The 15,503-nt window shown below is 54.1% G+C and overlaps 1 protein-coding gene across 1 annotated transcript; it reads right to left on the minus strand.

Annotated features, from left to right (window-relative positions):
• Nucleotides 1–2,125: 2,125 nt before the first annotated feature.
• FBXO22 (F-box protein 22) lies at nt 2,126–15,503 on the minus strand. Its single transcript, XM_059678122.1, has 7 exons — nt 15,280–15,503; nt 15,047–15,185; nt 12,629–12,716; nt 9,947–10,042; nt 8,343–8,507; nt 4,242–4,407; nt 2,126–3,073 (listed from the first exon to the last, which is right to left on the minus strand). Exons 1-7 carry the CDS (start codon nt 15,405–15,407, stop codon nt 2,656–2,658), a joined length of 1,200 nt encoding a protein of 399 aa, XP_059534105.1. The 5' UTR covers nt 15,408–15,503; the 3' UTR covers nt 2,126–2,655.

The following is a 15,503-nucleotide window of genomic DNA, read 5'->3' on the forward strand; positions in this document are numbered from 1 at the left end:
AGTACAGCGGTGGTGGCGGGAGCCTCTTCTGCCTCCTCAGCAGCACTAAGGATGTCCGACTGCAGCTTAGGCCTGCTCCCCGCTGGCAAGTGGACATCCCCCGAGGTCTGCCAGGCTGCTAGAGGGATGTCTTACTGCCAGCTTAGGCCCGATCCCCTGGGGAGTGGGCCTAAGCCAGCAGGTGGACATTCCCCGAGGGGTCCCAGGCTGCGAGAGGGCACAGGTTGGGACCCCCCCGAGTGCACAAATTTTTGTGCACCGGGCCTGTAGTTTGTTTTTTTAAAAATATTTTTTATTGATTTTTTACAGAGAGGAGGGGAGAGAGATAGAGAGTTAGAAACATCGATGAGAGAGAAACATCGATCAGCTGCCTCCTGCACACCTCCTACTGGGGATATGCCCGCAACCCAGGTACATGCCCTTGACCGGAATCGAACCTGGGACCCTTCAGTCCGCAGGCCGACGCTCTATCCACTGAGCCAGACCGGCTTCGGCTGTAGTTTTTTTTTAAAGAGTGGGACAAGCATTTTGAAAGTTGCAGACAGAGAATTTGGAACATTTCTGTTTCCCTGGAATCTTTGTCGTCTAATACAATTTTTTGATTCAGTGCAATGCTATTGTAAGGGAACTGTTTTTTTCTTTCTTTATTAAGGTATTACATATGTGTCCTTATCCCCCTATTGTCCCTCCCACCCCACCCCCCGCTCATGCCCTCACCCCCCTGGTGTCTGTGTCCATTGGTTAGGCTTATGTGCATGCATACAAGTCCTTTGGTTGATCTCTCCCCCTTACCCCACCCTCCCCTACCTTCCCTCTGAGGTTTGAGCATCTGATCGATGTTTCTCTGTCTCTGGATCTGTTTTTGTTCATCAGCTTATGTTGTTCATTAGGGAACTATTTTCTACGATTGCTGTCTATAAGAACCCTAAGACTGGGAAGCATATGCTAACATCGTTAACACGTGCCTTTCAAGTGCTTTTTTTTTTAAATCTGAGTTTGTAAAAAATGTAGGTGCCACCGTTTTATGCGGTCATGAGAAATCAAAAATATCCCCAAACATGTTTGTCAGCTCTGTGCTGCCCCCTGGTGGCGTCCCACTTCACAGCAGGTATCCAAACTCAAATCTTCCCCTCTCTGCCATTCTGCTGTCCCCAAACTTGTCCTGCTCTTCTTTCAGACCCCCAGGGGAGGATTAGCCCTCGAGGCTGATCGGTTGCAGGGGTGGGAACCTCTTTTCTGCCCGATGACGACTCCGCTCCCTCCCTCTCCGTGCGACCTCGGGCCTCTGAGAGGCGGGAAAGCTACGAGTAACACCCTGTCCACAGCCACGCTCAGCGAGGACCTGCTGTACGTCTGCGGCTTCTGCGGGCTCAGCTTTGCCTTCTGCCCCCGACCAAGGGAATGATCGCCCTGTCGCCTAAGGAATCTTCCGTCCGAAACCAGCCCAAAGGCTCGGCTATAAAGGAACCCACGTGCACCCCACAGAGTACAGCAAAGGGCCCCGCACCGGGCTCCCCTCTGAGGAGGAACAGAACACTTTATATATTAATCTGGAAAAATAACATCATTCATTCGCACCCCCCCCCCCCCGCCCCGGCTCATATTTAGAAAATATCTCGGTTTTCATTTCTTCTTCCTGTGCTGTCTATCCCGGAACAAAGATCCGCACGGCATTTCCGTACGTGCGTGTGGTCACACCCAGGACTCAGACTCTGCAGCCGTCTCCTTGGTAACGGCACCGATGTGACATAACAATGAGTCCTCGCGATTCAGAGACCAGAGGTTCTGACCGTCACTTTTCTCTGTACTTCAGGAGCTGGGATGGAGGGAACTGTCAACCGGAGGAAACTTCCAGTAACTTTACACAAACGTCGGCGGGAAGAGGACAATCGCTCGAGGTAAAATGGGGGGAGAGTGACTGAGGACAGACCAGCGGGAAGGGCAGCACCGGATTCCATCTCCCGGACGCGCTGCCCGCCGTCCTGTGGGGCCGCTGAGCCTTGGCAGCGAAAGTGTCCATCAGTCGTTAGTGACAGGACATCAGGCGGGACATGCAAGTGTAAGTCATCCTGCAGTGAAGACCTGGGGGTGGGGGTGGGGGGCAGAAAACCTTCTCATCGGAGAATAAAATACTGCCGACGGCCTTGGCCGTGTACCTCGCTGAGCCGCTTGGGAGCAGGAAGACAAAGATAGCTCCTTCGTGTTTATCGAAGGCGTGAAAAGTCCGTCCCCCTTCTGTTGTCGCTGCTGAAAAGCCTGGTCAAGCTGTCACGCGGAGGAAGATCTCTCAGGCCGTCCGAACCGTTTCCTCCTTTATGCAGGGAGAAAAGCGTCTTCGTGACTCTGCTCGCCCTGCAGAGGGAGCCACGGCCGCCCATCCGGTCACGGCCCTTCCCCGGCTCCTGCGCCGGCGTCTGGTGACAGGACGCGCCCGGCAGCCGCGGGACCTGGGCCAGCGCCACGATCGGCGGCGGGTGCGCGCCCGATCCGATGCCAGAGCCCTCCTTCCTCTGACATGGGAGAAACCACCCGAGAACCCTTAGAGCATCCGAGCCACAAAACACATACATGGAGTTATGTTCGTTTCAAAGACATATATTCCCAGGTCCCACGTTTCCGGGAGGCAGCGCCAGCAGGCGCGGGGGCCGCGCGGCCTCACCGGGAGGCGCCCAGGTGCACCAGCGCCAGCACGGTGGTGTAGCTGTGGAACAGGTCCTCGTCCCGCACCTCGCCGCAGCGCCGCAGCACGAAGCTCCCCGTGACCACGCGGTCGCACCCGATCTCGCCGTTGCCGAAGAAGCCGAACAGGGGCACGCCGGGGAAGGCCTTGCGGAAGGCGTCGGCCTCCACGTTGCCCTGGGCCCGGTAGAACTGGGCGCCGCGGCCCACGCAGGTGAACATGAAGCCCACCGTGTCCCGCTCGGGGATGCCGGCCGCCTTGAGGCGCTGCACGGCGGCCTCCACGGCCTTCTCGTCGCCGACGTCCTCGCTGAGCAGCACTGTGGCGCTCTGCACGCGCTGGCCGCTCACCGACAGCCCGACCACACCGGTGCCATCGACGTCCAGGGGGCACCTGGGGAACGCAAGCAGAGCAGGGCCGCTGAGCACGAGACAACACGGAACGGGCCACGTGCTCCCAGCAGAGATCAGCCCGGCCCGTGTGGCTCAGTGGTCGAGCGCCCACCTATGAACCAGGAGGTCACGGCTCGATCCCCAGCGGGGGGCGTGCAGGAGGCAGCCGGTCAGTGATTCTCTCTCTTCATTGATGTTTCTCTCTCTCTTTCTCTCTGAAATCAATAAAATTTACACAGGTATAATAGTATATATAGCCCTGGCCGGTGTGGCTCAGGGGATAGAGCATCGGCCTGCTGACTGAAAGGTCCCGGGTTCGATTCCGGTCAAGGGCACCTGCCTGTGTAACGGGCTCCATCCCCAGTGGGGGGCATGCAGGAGGCAGCCGGTCAGTGATTCTCTCTCATCATTGATGTTTCCATCTCTCTCTCCCTCTCCCTTCCTCTCTGAAATCAATAAAAAATATTTTTTAAAAAGTAGCATATATATATATTTTAAAACAAATACAAAAAGGCAAAGGTACCTCCACAAAGATTCCTGAACCCACTCCTGAGTGTGTAGGGGGGACCCCGACCTTTCTCGCTGCCTTAACAGTCGCCTTGCCCTTCTATCCCTGTACAAAGTGAGGTCTCGTAAGTGCAGCTTTTCGGTATTATTTACATCTTTGGTGTCTTTTCCCCCCGAATACTCAGCTATAAATATTCAATCATGGAGGGTGTTTTTAGCTTTATTTATTTTTTAATATATTTTTTATTGGTTTCAGAGAGGGAGGGAGAGAGAGAAACATCCATGATGTGAGAGAATCCTGGATCGGCTGCCTCCTGCTCGCCCCCCACTGGGGATCGAGCCCACAACCTGGGCCTGTGCCCTTGATCGGGAATCAAAGCTGCGACCCTTCAGTCTGCCGGCCGATGCTCTATCCACTGAGCCACACCAGTCAGGGCCATTTTTAGCTTTATGTTGCTCGGTCCATAAAGTTTCTGGAACCTCTCCCTTTCTTGCTGTTTTTTTTCCCCCCAAGAGGACCCCTGCTGTCTGCTGTGTTGTGTTCGTACAGCGTGTCTGACAATAAAGGCGGAGGAAGAAATAAAATAAAAAACAAACCCAAAAGACCCGCGGTAACAAAACCCCTGGGATGCGCCCCAGCGCGCGGGGAAAGCCGGACGTACGTGTCAGAGGTCAGCGACACCAGGTTGTCCACCTGGCCCCCGGCCACCACGACGTTGGTGTCGCTGAAGGTGCGGACCACGCGCTGCAGGTAGCTGCTGGCCCCCACCTTGCAGCAGTTGTAGCCGAACACCAGCACCGCCCGGAGCTCGGGGTTGTCCAGGAGGCCTGTGGGGGGAAGGGCAGCCGTGAGGGACGCCTGCGGACGGGATGGCACCTGCACTCAAAGGAAACTCCGTTTTCCTCGCATTGAGTGACATGCTCTCCGAGTTACTAGTTTATACAAATTCCCCGACTGTTACAAACTGTAACACGACTCAACATCTGGGCAACTATTTTCCCCATTAAAAAATCAAAGACCCACCTTAACTGGTGTGGCTCAGTGGATAGAGCGTCGGCCTGCGGACTGAAGGGTCCCAGGTTCGATTCCGGTCAAGGGCATGTACCTGGGTTGCGGGCACATCCCCAGTGGGAGGTGTGCAGGAGACGGCTGATCGATGTTTCTCTCTCATCGATGTTTCTAACTCTCTCTCTCCCTTCCTCTCTGTAAAAAATCAATAAAATATATTTAAAAAAAAAAAATCAAAGACCCACCTTAACCGGTGTGGCTCAGTGGACAGAGCGTCGGCCCGTGGACTGAAGGGCCCCGGGTTCGATTCCGGTCAGGGTCACATGCCCTGGTTGCGGGCTCATCCCCAGGAGGGGGCGTGCAGGAGGCAGCCGATCCATGAGTCTCATCATGGACGTTTCTCTCTCTCCCTTCCTCTCTGACATCAATAAAAATATATTAAAAAATAAAACAAAAACTAAATGGTGGAAGAGAAGGGGGAGAGATGGAGAGAGAAGCATCGACGTGAGGGAGACACATCGATCGGTTGCCCCCCAAACGCGTCGTCCCAACCAGGGCTGGCGATCGAGTCCGCCACCGAGGTCCATGCCCTCGACCGGAATCGAACCCGAGACCCTTTAGTCCTCAGGCCGAGGCTCTGTCCACCGAGCCACACCGGCCAGGGCTCCTTTCCTCTTCTCATTAGCAAACCCTTCACGGAGGTTCCCCTTGGCAGCTGCACCACCTTTTACCCCCACGGGGCTCAGAGCCATTTCCAGTAACAGGGGCTCATCACACACACCGGGGGGCACCACTGAATAGTTTCTATGCCAACAGAGGTTTTTTTTAACCAGTTAGTGCCGATCGATCTATCGATTCATTTGCAGATGTAGATAAAAGGCCTCGCTTTGCTGAGTAGCTAGCGTGTCGCTTCATACGCTTTCGCATCAGAGCTGAGACGCTAAGCCCGTTCTCTAAGGCCTCGCGGTGGCCTCTCGGGACCCGCCTGCTTCGGCCACGCGTCCTCTGCCTGGTGTGTCCTCGCACGACCGTCTGCCTGAACTCACACTTTTTCCTTCTTTTCTAAACATATTTTTATTGATTTCAGACAGAAAGAGAGAGGGAGAGAGAGAAACATCCACGATGAGAGAGAATCATGGACCGGCTGCCTCCTGCACGCCCCCCACTGGGGATCAAGCCTGCCACCCGGGCCTGTGACTTGACCGGGAATGGAACCGTGACTTCCTGGTTCATAGGTCAACGCTCAACCCCTGAGCCACACCGGCCGGGCTGAACTCACACTTTTTCTTTTCTTTTCATTTTTTTTTTTTTTTAGCATATTAGGCTTTTATTATATAGGATTTGTGGAGAAAATTTTTATATTAAGGCTGTGTCAAAATAAAAACTAACTCAAAAAGATATCTGTGCCCCTTGTTCATTGCAGCATCTACACTAATAAAAGAGAAAAATGGTAATTGGCGTACGACGATACCCTTTTCATTGGCTAATCAGGGCTATATGCAAATTAACTGCCAACTATGATTGGCAGTTAACTGCCAACTAAGATTGGCAGTTAACTGCCAACAAGATGGCGGTTAATTTGCATATGTAGGCACAATGCAGGGAGGCAAAAGGGAAAGCAGGAAGAAGCCCCCTGCCACTGACAGTGATCGGAAACCCAGGGGGGAGCTAAGAGCTGGGGGGCAGGGCAAAGGCGGCCCTGGGGCCGCCTTTGCCCTGCCCCCCAGCCATGATCGGAGAATCAGGCGCCTTTGCCGCCCTGGCCAGTGATAGCAGGAAGTAGGGGTGGAGCCAGCGATGGGAGCTGGGCACGGTCGAAGCTGGCAGTCCTGGGAGCTAGGGGTCCACTTGCTTGGGCCTAAAGCGGAGCCCATGATCGCGGGGCCGCTGCAGCTGTGGGTCCCCGCTGCCCGAGCCGGACGCAGAGGCGTCCGGCAGGGGCGGAGCCTGCAACCACGGGGAGCTGGGGGTCCCCTGCCCAGGCCTGACACCTCTGCCGGAGGCCTCAGGCCTGGTCAAGGGGCCGATCCGGTGATTGGTGATCGGAGGGTGATGAGGGTCAACTCCTCTGGCCAAGGCATCAGGCCTGGGCGGGGGGCGGAGCCGGGGATTGGGGGGATATGATGGTCCCCTTGCCCAGGCCTGAAGCCTGGGTCAGAGGCGTCAGGCTTGGGCGGGGGGTGGAGCAAGCGATCAGAGGGAGATGGGGGTCCCCTGCCCAGGCATGATTCCTGGGCCAGAGGCCTCAGGCCTGGGCGGGGGCCAGAGCCAGTGATCGGGGGGAGATGGGGGTCCCCTGCCCAGGCCTGACACCTCTGTCAGAGGCGTCAGGCCTGGGCAAGGGGCCGATCCTGCGATTGGAGGGTGATGGGGGTCAATGCCTGAGGGCTCCCAGTATGTGAGAGGGGGCAGGCTGGGCTGAGGGACACTCCCCCCCCCCCACACACACACCCAGTGCACGAATTTCGTGCACCGGGCCCCTAGTTATTTATAATAGCCAAGATATGGAAACAAGCTAGGTGTCCATCCAGACAATTGGGTAAAGAAGATGTGATACATAGATAAAATGGAATATTACTCAGCCATAAAAAAAATGAAATTGTGCATTTGCAACCACATGGAGGGACCTACAGGGAATTATGCTAAATGAGATGTCAGACAAATACCATATGATCTCACTTATATGTGAAACAACAATAAAAACCCACACATTAAGCTCATAGATAGAGGACAGATTGGTGGTTGCCAGAGGGGGCGTGGGAGTGGGTGAAATGGGTCCTGCTATGGCCACTGTGTCTCTCCCAGGTTCCAGGGCTTCCGTCCCTGCTAGAGATACATCCAGGTGCCCCCTCTCCCCCTTGGCAACATCCACACCCCACTGCCTTTCCCCTTCTGTCCCCACATACACTGCTGCTCAAAGCTGAGCCTCCCCACTGCCTGTGCAGGGGACTCCCTTTCCTCCAGCACCCTCTCCACAAGCTGTGTTTTGTTCCCTGAACAATGAACACCCCAGGCTTCCTTGTCAGAAAGAGGAATTCTTGCAGCTCAGTTCCTATGGTGCATTGTCCATGTTTCCCCTCTCAGCCCTCCTACACTACCCAACACAACTTCCCACTAAACAGACACAGATGTATTCTGCCACCAGCTCCACGTGGCTCTGAGCACTGGAAATGTGGCCAGTGTACCTGCGGAACTGAATTTACAGCTTATTTAAATAGAATGAAATTGAAATGGCCACACGGCCACACAGCTAGTAGCTGCCGTATTGGACAGCTCAGCTTTAGAGCATATGAATGCAAATCCTTAATGTTCTTACTTACTTAATCGAGGTGAAATTCACATCGTGTAAAATTCACCATTATAAAGAAACAGGAGAACCAAGATGGCGGCATAGGTTAACGCCGGAGTTTGCTGCCTTGAACAACTACTTCAAAAGTGAAACTAAAAGACGGAAGGGACATCACCCAGAACCACAGGAACGCTGGCTGAGTGGAAGTCCTACAACTAGGAGGAAAGAGAAACGCACACGGACACTCAGAGGAGGCGCAGTGCTGAAGTCAAATTCTGAGGTGCGGAGTGCGTGGAGCGGGCTGGCGGCGGAAAACTCACACTTTTTCTAAAGCTCAGAATGCACCGCACCAGCCTCGTTCATGGCTAGTCCGACTCGCCCACGCCTCCGGGGGCCTGCGCTTCATTCGGACCCTCCCAGAATCCACCACCGAGACGGGAACGGACCGTCACGACAGCGACTTACCGGCTTCAGTGAAGCGACGTCTTTCTAGCGATAGATTCTTTGGATTCTTGACAAAACGGAAGGGTTGTATTTTTATTCCTTCCACCTGAGGGAACAGCAGGGCAAACCCGGACTCTCCGATCTCGATCTCCTGCGGCCGACTGCTCCCGGGGCCCATGGGTGTCACTAGGAGAAAGGGAAGCAGCTTCGTCCAGAGTCAGTAAGAACGGGATTCATCCCGTCCCCGCGCACGTGGCCAGCCCCCCCGGACCACCAGCCAGCTGGCTCCCAGGCCACTATCTGAGAACGCGTTCAGCTCTGACATTCTTCGAGGCACAGAGTCGTGATGTCTGCGATTCCCTTGCAAACGGTTCGCAAAGAAACGTGTTTATGGGCAGAGACAGAACAAGCTAGTGTTGCAACATTCCTTTAGATGGTGACTCTAGATGGAGAGTGGGGGGGGGTGCTGTACTATGATCCTTCCAACTCCTCTATAGGTTGGAGGTTTTTCTAAATAAAAAGTTGTGTGTGGGGCGGAGGGGAATGAATACTTCTTCACACCGATTCCGCTTTAAAAAATGTGTCCTGGGCTAAAATATTTGGCCATTAGGCAAAGTACACACACACACACACACACACACACACAGAAATACTTCTATCAGAGAGTTTTCAGTAACAAATAAAAAAGAAAACCTGAAATGCTCTACACTGGCATTAAGATTAAAAGTTACGTTATATATTAAAGATTGTTTTTCTTGAAATATTTTTTAAAAGAAGTTACATTATACAATGAAATGTAGCCATTAAGAATGACAGACATCCTAACTGACATGGAAATATGTTTGTAATACGTTGTGAATTTTAAAGGTGGGGGTTAGGGACAAAATTGTATCCCCCCCCAAATTCATATGAAGTCCTAACCTCCAGTGGGACTGTATTTGGAGAGAAGGCCTTAGAGAGGAAAGTAAGGTTACATGAGATCCTAAGGGCGAGGCCCTAATTAAAAACAGGACCGGTGCCTGGCTGGCGTGGCTCAGTGGTTAAGCGTCAACCTAGGAACCAGGTCACAGTTAGCTTCCCAGTCAGGGCACGTGCCCAGGTTGCAGGCTCGATCCCCAGTGTGGAGAGTGCAGGAGGCACCCAGTCCATGATTCCCTCTCACATTGATGTTTCTCTTTCTCTCTCTCTCTCTCTCTCTCTCTTCCGCTCTGAAATCAATGAAAACATAGCTTAAAAAAAAGAAGGAAGAGCCCTGGCCAGTGTGGCTCAGTGGATAGAGCATCAGCCTGAGGACTAAAGGGTCCTGGGTTCGATTCTGGTCAAGGGCACAGGCCCAGGTTGCGGGCTCAATACCCAGTGGAGGGCGTGCAGGAGGCAGCCGATCCATGACTCCCTCTCCTCATTGATGTTTCTCTCTCCCTCTCTCCCTTCCTCTCTGAAATCAATACAAATATATTTAAAAAAAAAAAAAAAGACGTGCAGCACAGCTGGTTTGTACACACAGCCCTGAGATGTGCCAATGAGCCACCTTCTGTGTATCTTGGGCTTTAAGCTACAAGGAGCCCCCCCAGGACAGGACCCGCAGGAACGCGAGGTGGAGGCCGCCCGGGGGGCACCGCTCTCACCGACGATCCCCGGGGCCACGACCCCCAGGATCTGGCACTGTCTCGGGAACAGCTTCTCCAGGGCCATGGCGGTCTCCGTCGTCGCTCTCTTCCTGGCTGCACAAGGAGCACAAGGAGCAAAGGTCACCCGCAAGGTCATGCAAGGTCACATCTGACAGCGCCGAGGGGAAGAAAGGCCAACACTGAGTAAAGCTGAAGCCATTTCACACCAGAGCGCGGTGTAAGGAAGTCTCAAAACGCTGATAGAGCCCGGCCGGCGTGGCTCCGTGGCTGTGCGCCGACCTATGAACCAGGAGGTCACGGTGCGATTCCTGGTCACGGCACATGCCCGGGGTTGTGAGGCGAGCAGGAGGCAGCTGATCCATGATTCTCTCTCATCACTGATGTTTCTCTCTCCCCCTCTCCCTTCCTCTCTGAAATCAATAAAAAGCCCTGGCTGGTGTGGCTCAGTGGATAGAGCATCGGCCTGCGGACTGTAGGGTCCCAGGTTCGATTCCAGTCAGGGCACAGGCCTGGGTTGCAGGCTCGATCCCTAGTGGGAGGTGTGCAGGAGGCAGCCGATCCATGATTCCCTCTCATCATTGATGTTTCTGTCTCTCTCTCTCCCTCTCCCTTCCTCTCTGAAATCAATAAATATATTTTATATATATATATATATATATATATATATATATATATATATACATATATATATATATATAATAAAACAATTAAAATGCTGATGAAAACACGTGTTCCTGGGCGGGGCCTGTTTTATATTCTAACTCCGAACGTGACCTTTGGCATCACCAGTTTGCCCACGTACAGCTTTTGCTCCAAAGACGTTAAACTTTGCAGCGGCGGCGGCTGGATTGTCGACGTGCTACTGTACTTTTCCGCTCAGCACGGACACTGCACACACAGGCCCCTGCATTCCGAGGGCAGGTAACCCGCAGCCCAGGCTAACGGGGGTCTCAGGGCGCCCCTCCTGGGACACAGGCTACTGCCTCTCGCTGCGAGCGAAGGTCGCACTGCGTCCATCCATCCCTTTGGTAAATGGCTCCCCATCATCTAACACCATGAAAGGCTTGAATAAAATCAACAAACGACAAGTGCTGGAGAGGATGCGGAGAAAAGGGAACACTCGTGCACTGCTGGTGGGAGTGCAGACTGGGGCAGCCACCGTGGAAGACAGTATGGAGTTTCCTCTAATGGTTAAAAACGGAACTCCCATTGGACCCTGTGATCCCACTTCTAGGAATAGATCCCAAGAAACCAGAAACACCAATCAGAAAGGAGACATGCACCCCTGCATTCATAGCAGCACAATTCACCATAGCGAAGATTTGGAAACAGCCTAAGTGCCCATCAGCAGATGAGTGGATTAAAAAACGGGTCCATCTACACAATGGAATACTACGCTGCTGTAAAAAAGAAGGAATTCTTACCATTTGCAACGGCATGGATGGAACTGGAGAGCATTATGCTAAGTGAAATAAGCCAGTCAGAGAAAGATAAATATCATATGATCTCACTCATATGTGGGATATAATGATCAGCATAATTTGATGAACAAGAGTAGATCCAGAGACAAATGGTATGGGCGGGGGGGGGATTAGAGAGCAACCAAAGGACTTGTATGCATGCGTATGAGCAGAACCAATGGACACAGACACTGGGGCGGTGGGGGCTTGCCCGGGGTAGAAATGGTTGGGGGGAGGGGGTGTCAATTGGGGAAAAAGGAGACATATGTAAAACTTACGACAATAAAAAAGAAAAGAAACAACAAAAAGGCTTGAATAGCCACAGACACACATCCTGTTTCAGTAATAAAAAGAAGTGCCTGGCGGATGGGAGTATTTAAAAACGAGGAAAACACTTTTCTATTGAAAGAACTTGTTTCCAGCGTCCCACCAGGTTCAGAAACCAGTCTCTGAAGCAAAAACAGCCCTTCACAGGCAACGCTGTCCCGCCTTCCACGGGGAGCAGGCCCAGAGCCTCGGGCACTAAAGTCACTCTCGGGGCAGAGACAACAACGAGCTGCAGATGTTATTCTGTAACTCAGAAGACGCCTTGATCAAGAAGCCACATTTATTGGGAGTCCTGTTCATTTTCGCTAGCGCTAGCGGGCCCAGGGGAACTCTTCCCCATTTATACGTTTTTCAGCTCTTTGTTTTCCAAATTTGGAACGAGACCTCCGGACTTTCTTGAGAAAAAGTCGTGTTTGCCGAGACAGGGCGTGAGACCGTCTCTCAAGGCCTGGCCCGGCGTCAGCACTGACAGCTCTGTCTGGGGCAGAGTTTATGGCCTCTCTGGAGTGGGGAGTCGTCTTATTTTCCCTGTTATTTCAGCAAGAAAATGTTTTCAGAAGCCAGAATAGCAGGGCTAACATTTTAAACGGCAGTTTTTGCCGAAACCGGTTTGGCTCAGGGGATGGAGCGTCGGCCTGCGGACTGAGGGGTCCCAGGTTCGATTCCGGTCGAGGGCAGGTACCTGGGTTGCGGGCACATCCCCAGTAGGAGGTGTGCAGGAGGCAGCGGATCGATGTTTCTCTCTTATCGATGTTTCTAACTCTCTCTCTCTCTCCCTTCCTCTCGGTAAAAATCAATAAAAAAAAAAAAAAATTTAAACAGCAGTTTTTACCCCAGATGGAGTCACGATGCTTCACAAACAGAGCACACGGGAGGAAACGGAAGCACGCACCTCGCTTGTGACCCCGGCACTCCTCCAGGCTGATGAACGTGTCCGAATCGGCCATGTACAGGACGGTCTGCGGCAAGATGTGGACGTTCTGCAGAGAGGAAATTAACTCGGATTAGAGCTCAGGGGCCCACGAGTGCTTCTGGGGTTAAAGTCTCACCCCCGTCCCGGCGGCGGCTGCCCCCCCTCCCCCTCCCCCTCCCTCCCCCCTCCCCCCTCCAGTGGGTCAGTGCTGGCATTCTTTTTTTTTTTTTTTTTAATATATTTTATTGATTATTTTACAGAGAAGAAGGGAGAGGGAAGGGAGAGAGAGTTAGAAACATCGATGAGAGAGAAACATCGATCAGCTGCCTCCTGCACACTCCCCACTGGGGATGTGCCCGCAACCAAGGTACATGCCCCTGACCGGAATCGAACCCGGGACCCTTGAGTCCGCAGGCCGACGCTCTATCCACTGAGCCAAACAGGCTAGGGCTGTGCTGGCATTCTGAGTCCCCCCACTTTTCATTCATTTTTTCACTCCTGCGCTTGCATCTTCAGCTCAGTCATTTGTGAAACATCGATTGTTTCTTCCAGGCAGACTCATCCCCGACTCGCTCAAGACGTTCATTTTCATGGTGATTTAAGCTCTTAAACGAAAACATTAAGTACCAGCAAAAAAAAAAAAAAAGAATCCAAAGGCCACTTGCTCTATCTGAGCAGGCCCTGCAGGAACAGAAGCTGCTTGGCAAGAGGGGAGGTTCGCCTGCATCACACTCTTATTCCATTAAATGTTCCAGGCCTCACTCCCACCAGAGCGACCAGCATGCGTACCATCCCCCCGACACACACACTGCCTTGTATATTCTCTGCAGCTCGCTTCCTTTCCCACTTGATTTTTTTTTTAATACATTTTTATTGATTTTTTACAGAGAGGAAGGGAGAGAAATAGAGTTAGAAACATCGATGAGAGAGAAACATCGATCAGCTGCCTCCTGCACACCCCCCACTGGGGATGTGCATGCAACCCAGGTACATGCCCTTGACCGGAATCGAACCCGGGACCCCTCAGTCCGCAGGCCGACGCTCTATCCACTGAGCCACACCGGCCAGGGCTCCCCCAAGTGCCACTGAATAAAAGGGACAGAAGAGTCTATATAGACCTAAATAAATGAACACTTTGAAACAAGATATAAACATACAGGTTCAAAGTATCTCCCCACCAAACACTCGCTGCAGTGGAAAGAGTTAAGTTTACAGAAGCAACATCTGGCTGACACCATGTTCCTAAAAAGATAAAAATCAAAAAAAAATCAAAGGTACCATCAGCAATGATGACAGCACAGCATCAGCCAACGATATATGGTGTCAACCTAAGCAACATCAGAAGCTTATAGCAAAACCCGCCCGCCACGTACACGTGTGTCCGAGCTGTGAGAGTCCAGGAAAAGCCTGGAGAAAAGGCTCCAGGACAAAGAATCAAAAATCAGGACAAGCCCGGCCAGCGTGGCTCCGTGGCTGAGCACCGACCTAGGAACCAGGAGGTCACGGTTCGATTCCCGGTCGGTCGGGGCACAGGCGCGGGTTGCAGGCTCATCCCCAGTGTGGGGCGTGCAGGAGGCAGCCGGTCCAGGATTCTCTCTCATCATGGATGTTTCTCTCTCACTCCCTCTCCTTTCCTCCCTGAAGTTAATTTAAAAACATATATATTTTTTAAAAAGAATCAGGACAAATAAACGCAACATAAAACTCTATAAACTGAGTCCCTTGGCTTGGACGGACGTCCCCGGGACAAGTGGCAAAAGGGGAAACGGAAGACGAGGGTGAGGCGGTAGGAAGGTGTGAGCCGCACACCCTGACCCTGACGGTGGTCGCGCTGCGTCCGGGTTTGCGGGTAACACGCACCCAAGAACCGGGGGGAGGGGGGGGGAGCAATCACCCTCCGACGGCTCCTCCCCTCGCCGAGCGCGCAGCCTCCGCCACCCGCGCTCAGAGGCGGCCCCCGGCTCCCAGCCGTTGCCCCTCAGCTGAAACCGGGGCCCAGAAACACACCAGAGAGGACGCGGGGTCGGGGCTTAAGGAAATATTTGGGTTTCGGACGAGCTCTTGGCTGTGTTTACGCCGCCTTTTCTGCACAAACGGTGACAGCGACACTCGCTCCCGGGGAGGGAGGCCGGGCGGGAGGGGTCCGCGCCGCGCGCGCCTCGCAGGAAAGCTCCGGGTGCGGGCGGGTCCAGCTCAACCGCGGCGCCTCCTTAGGGAGATGCGGCCACTAAACCTGAGGCTCCAGAATGTTCCCAGGCCACGAGCAAATGATCCCCAAACTCTAAAAAACAACCCCGTGAGGGAAACCGGGGCACAACCAGAGTTCGCGCTCACAGACCGGCCGGACCAGCACCCGCCCCGCCCGTGCACCGCCCCGCCCCCCGCGCCCCCACTTGCCTGCAGCTCCGCGGCCGCCGCGCGGACCAGGCAGTGCTCCTGCGGGGGGCCAGCGTCCGCCGGGCCCGCCGAGATCCAGGCCACCCCGCGCTGGGCTCGCAGCACCCGGCGCACGCTCTCCCTCCACAGGCGGCTCACGCTGCGGGCGCGACCACAAAGGCGGTGAGCTGAGCGGGCGTCCTTCCCGCCCCCGCCCCGCCCCGCCCGGACCCGCCCGCCGCCCCGCCGCTCACCCGGCCACCCGCAGCAGCGCCCGGGCGGGCAGGAAGGAGAGCACCCGCTCCACCACCTCCGCCAGGTTGCTCAGCACGAAGGCGCCCGGGGGTTCCGCGGGGAAACCACCGCCGCCCGCCGGCTCCATCCCGCCCCGCAGTTTCCCGCGGCCGGACCGCTGCGCCGAGGGCTCAGGAAGCCGCACCAGCTTCGGCTCCAGCTCCGGCCGGTGCACACTGCGCAG

Source organism: Myotis daubentonii, chromosome 21, assembly GCF_963259705.1.
Source record: "Myotis daubentonii chromosome 21, mMyoDau2.1, whole genome shotgun sequence".
In the NCBI taxonomy this organism is placed as follows: Eukaryota; Metazoa; Chordata; class Mammalia; order Chiroptera; family Vespertilionidae; genus Myotis; species Myotis daubentonii.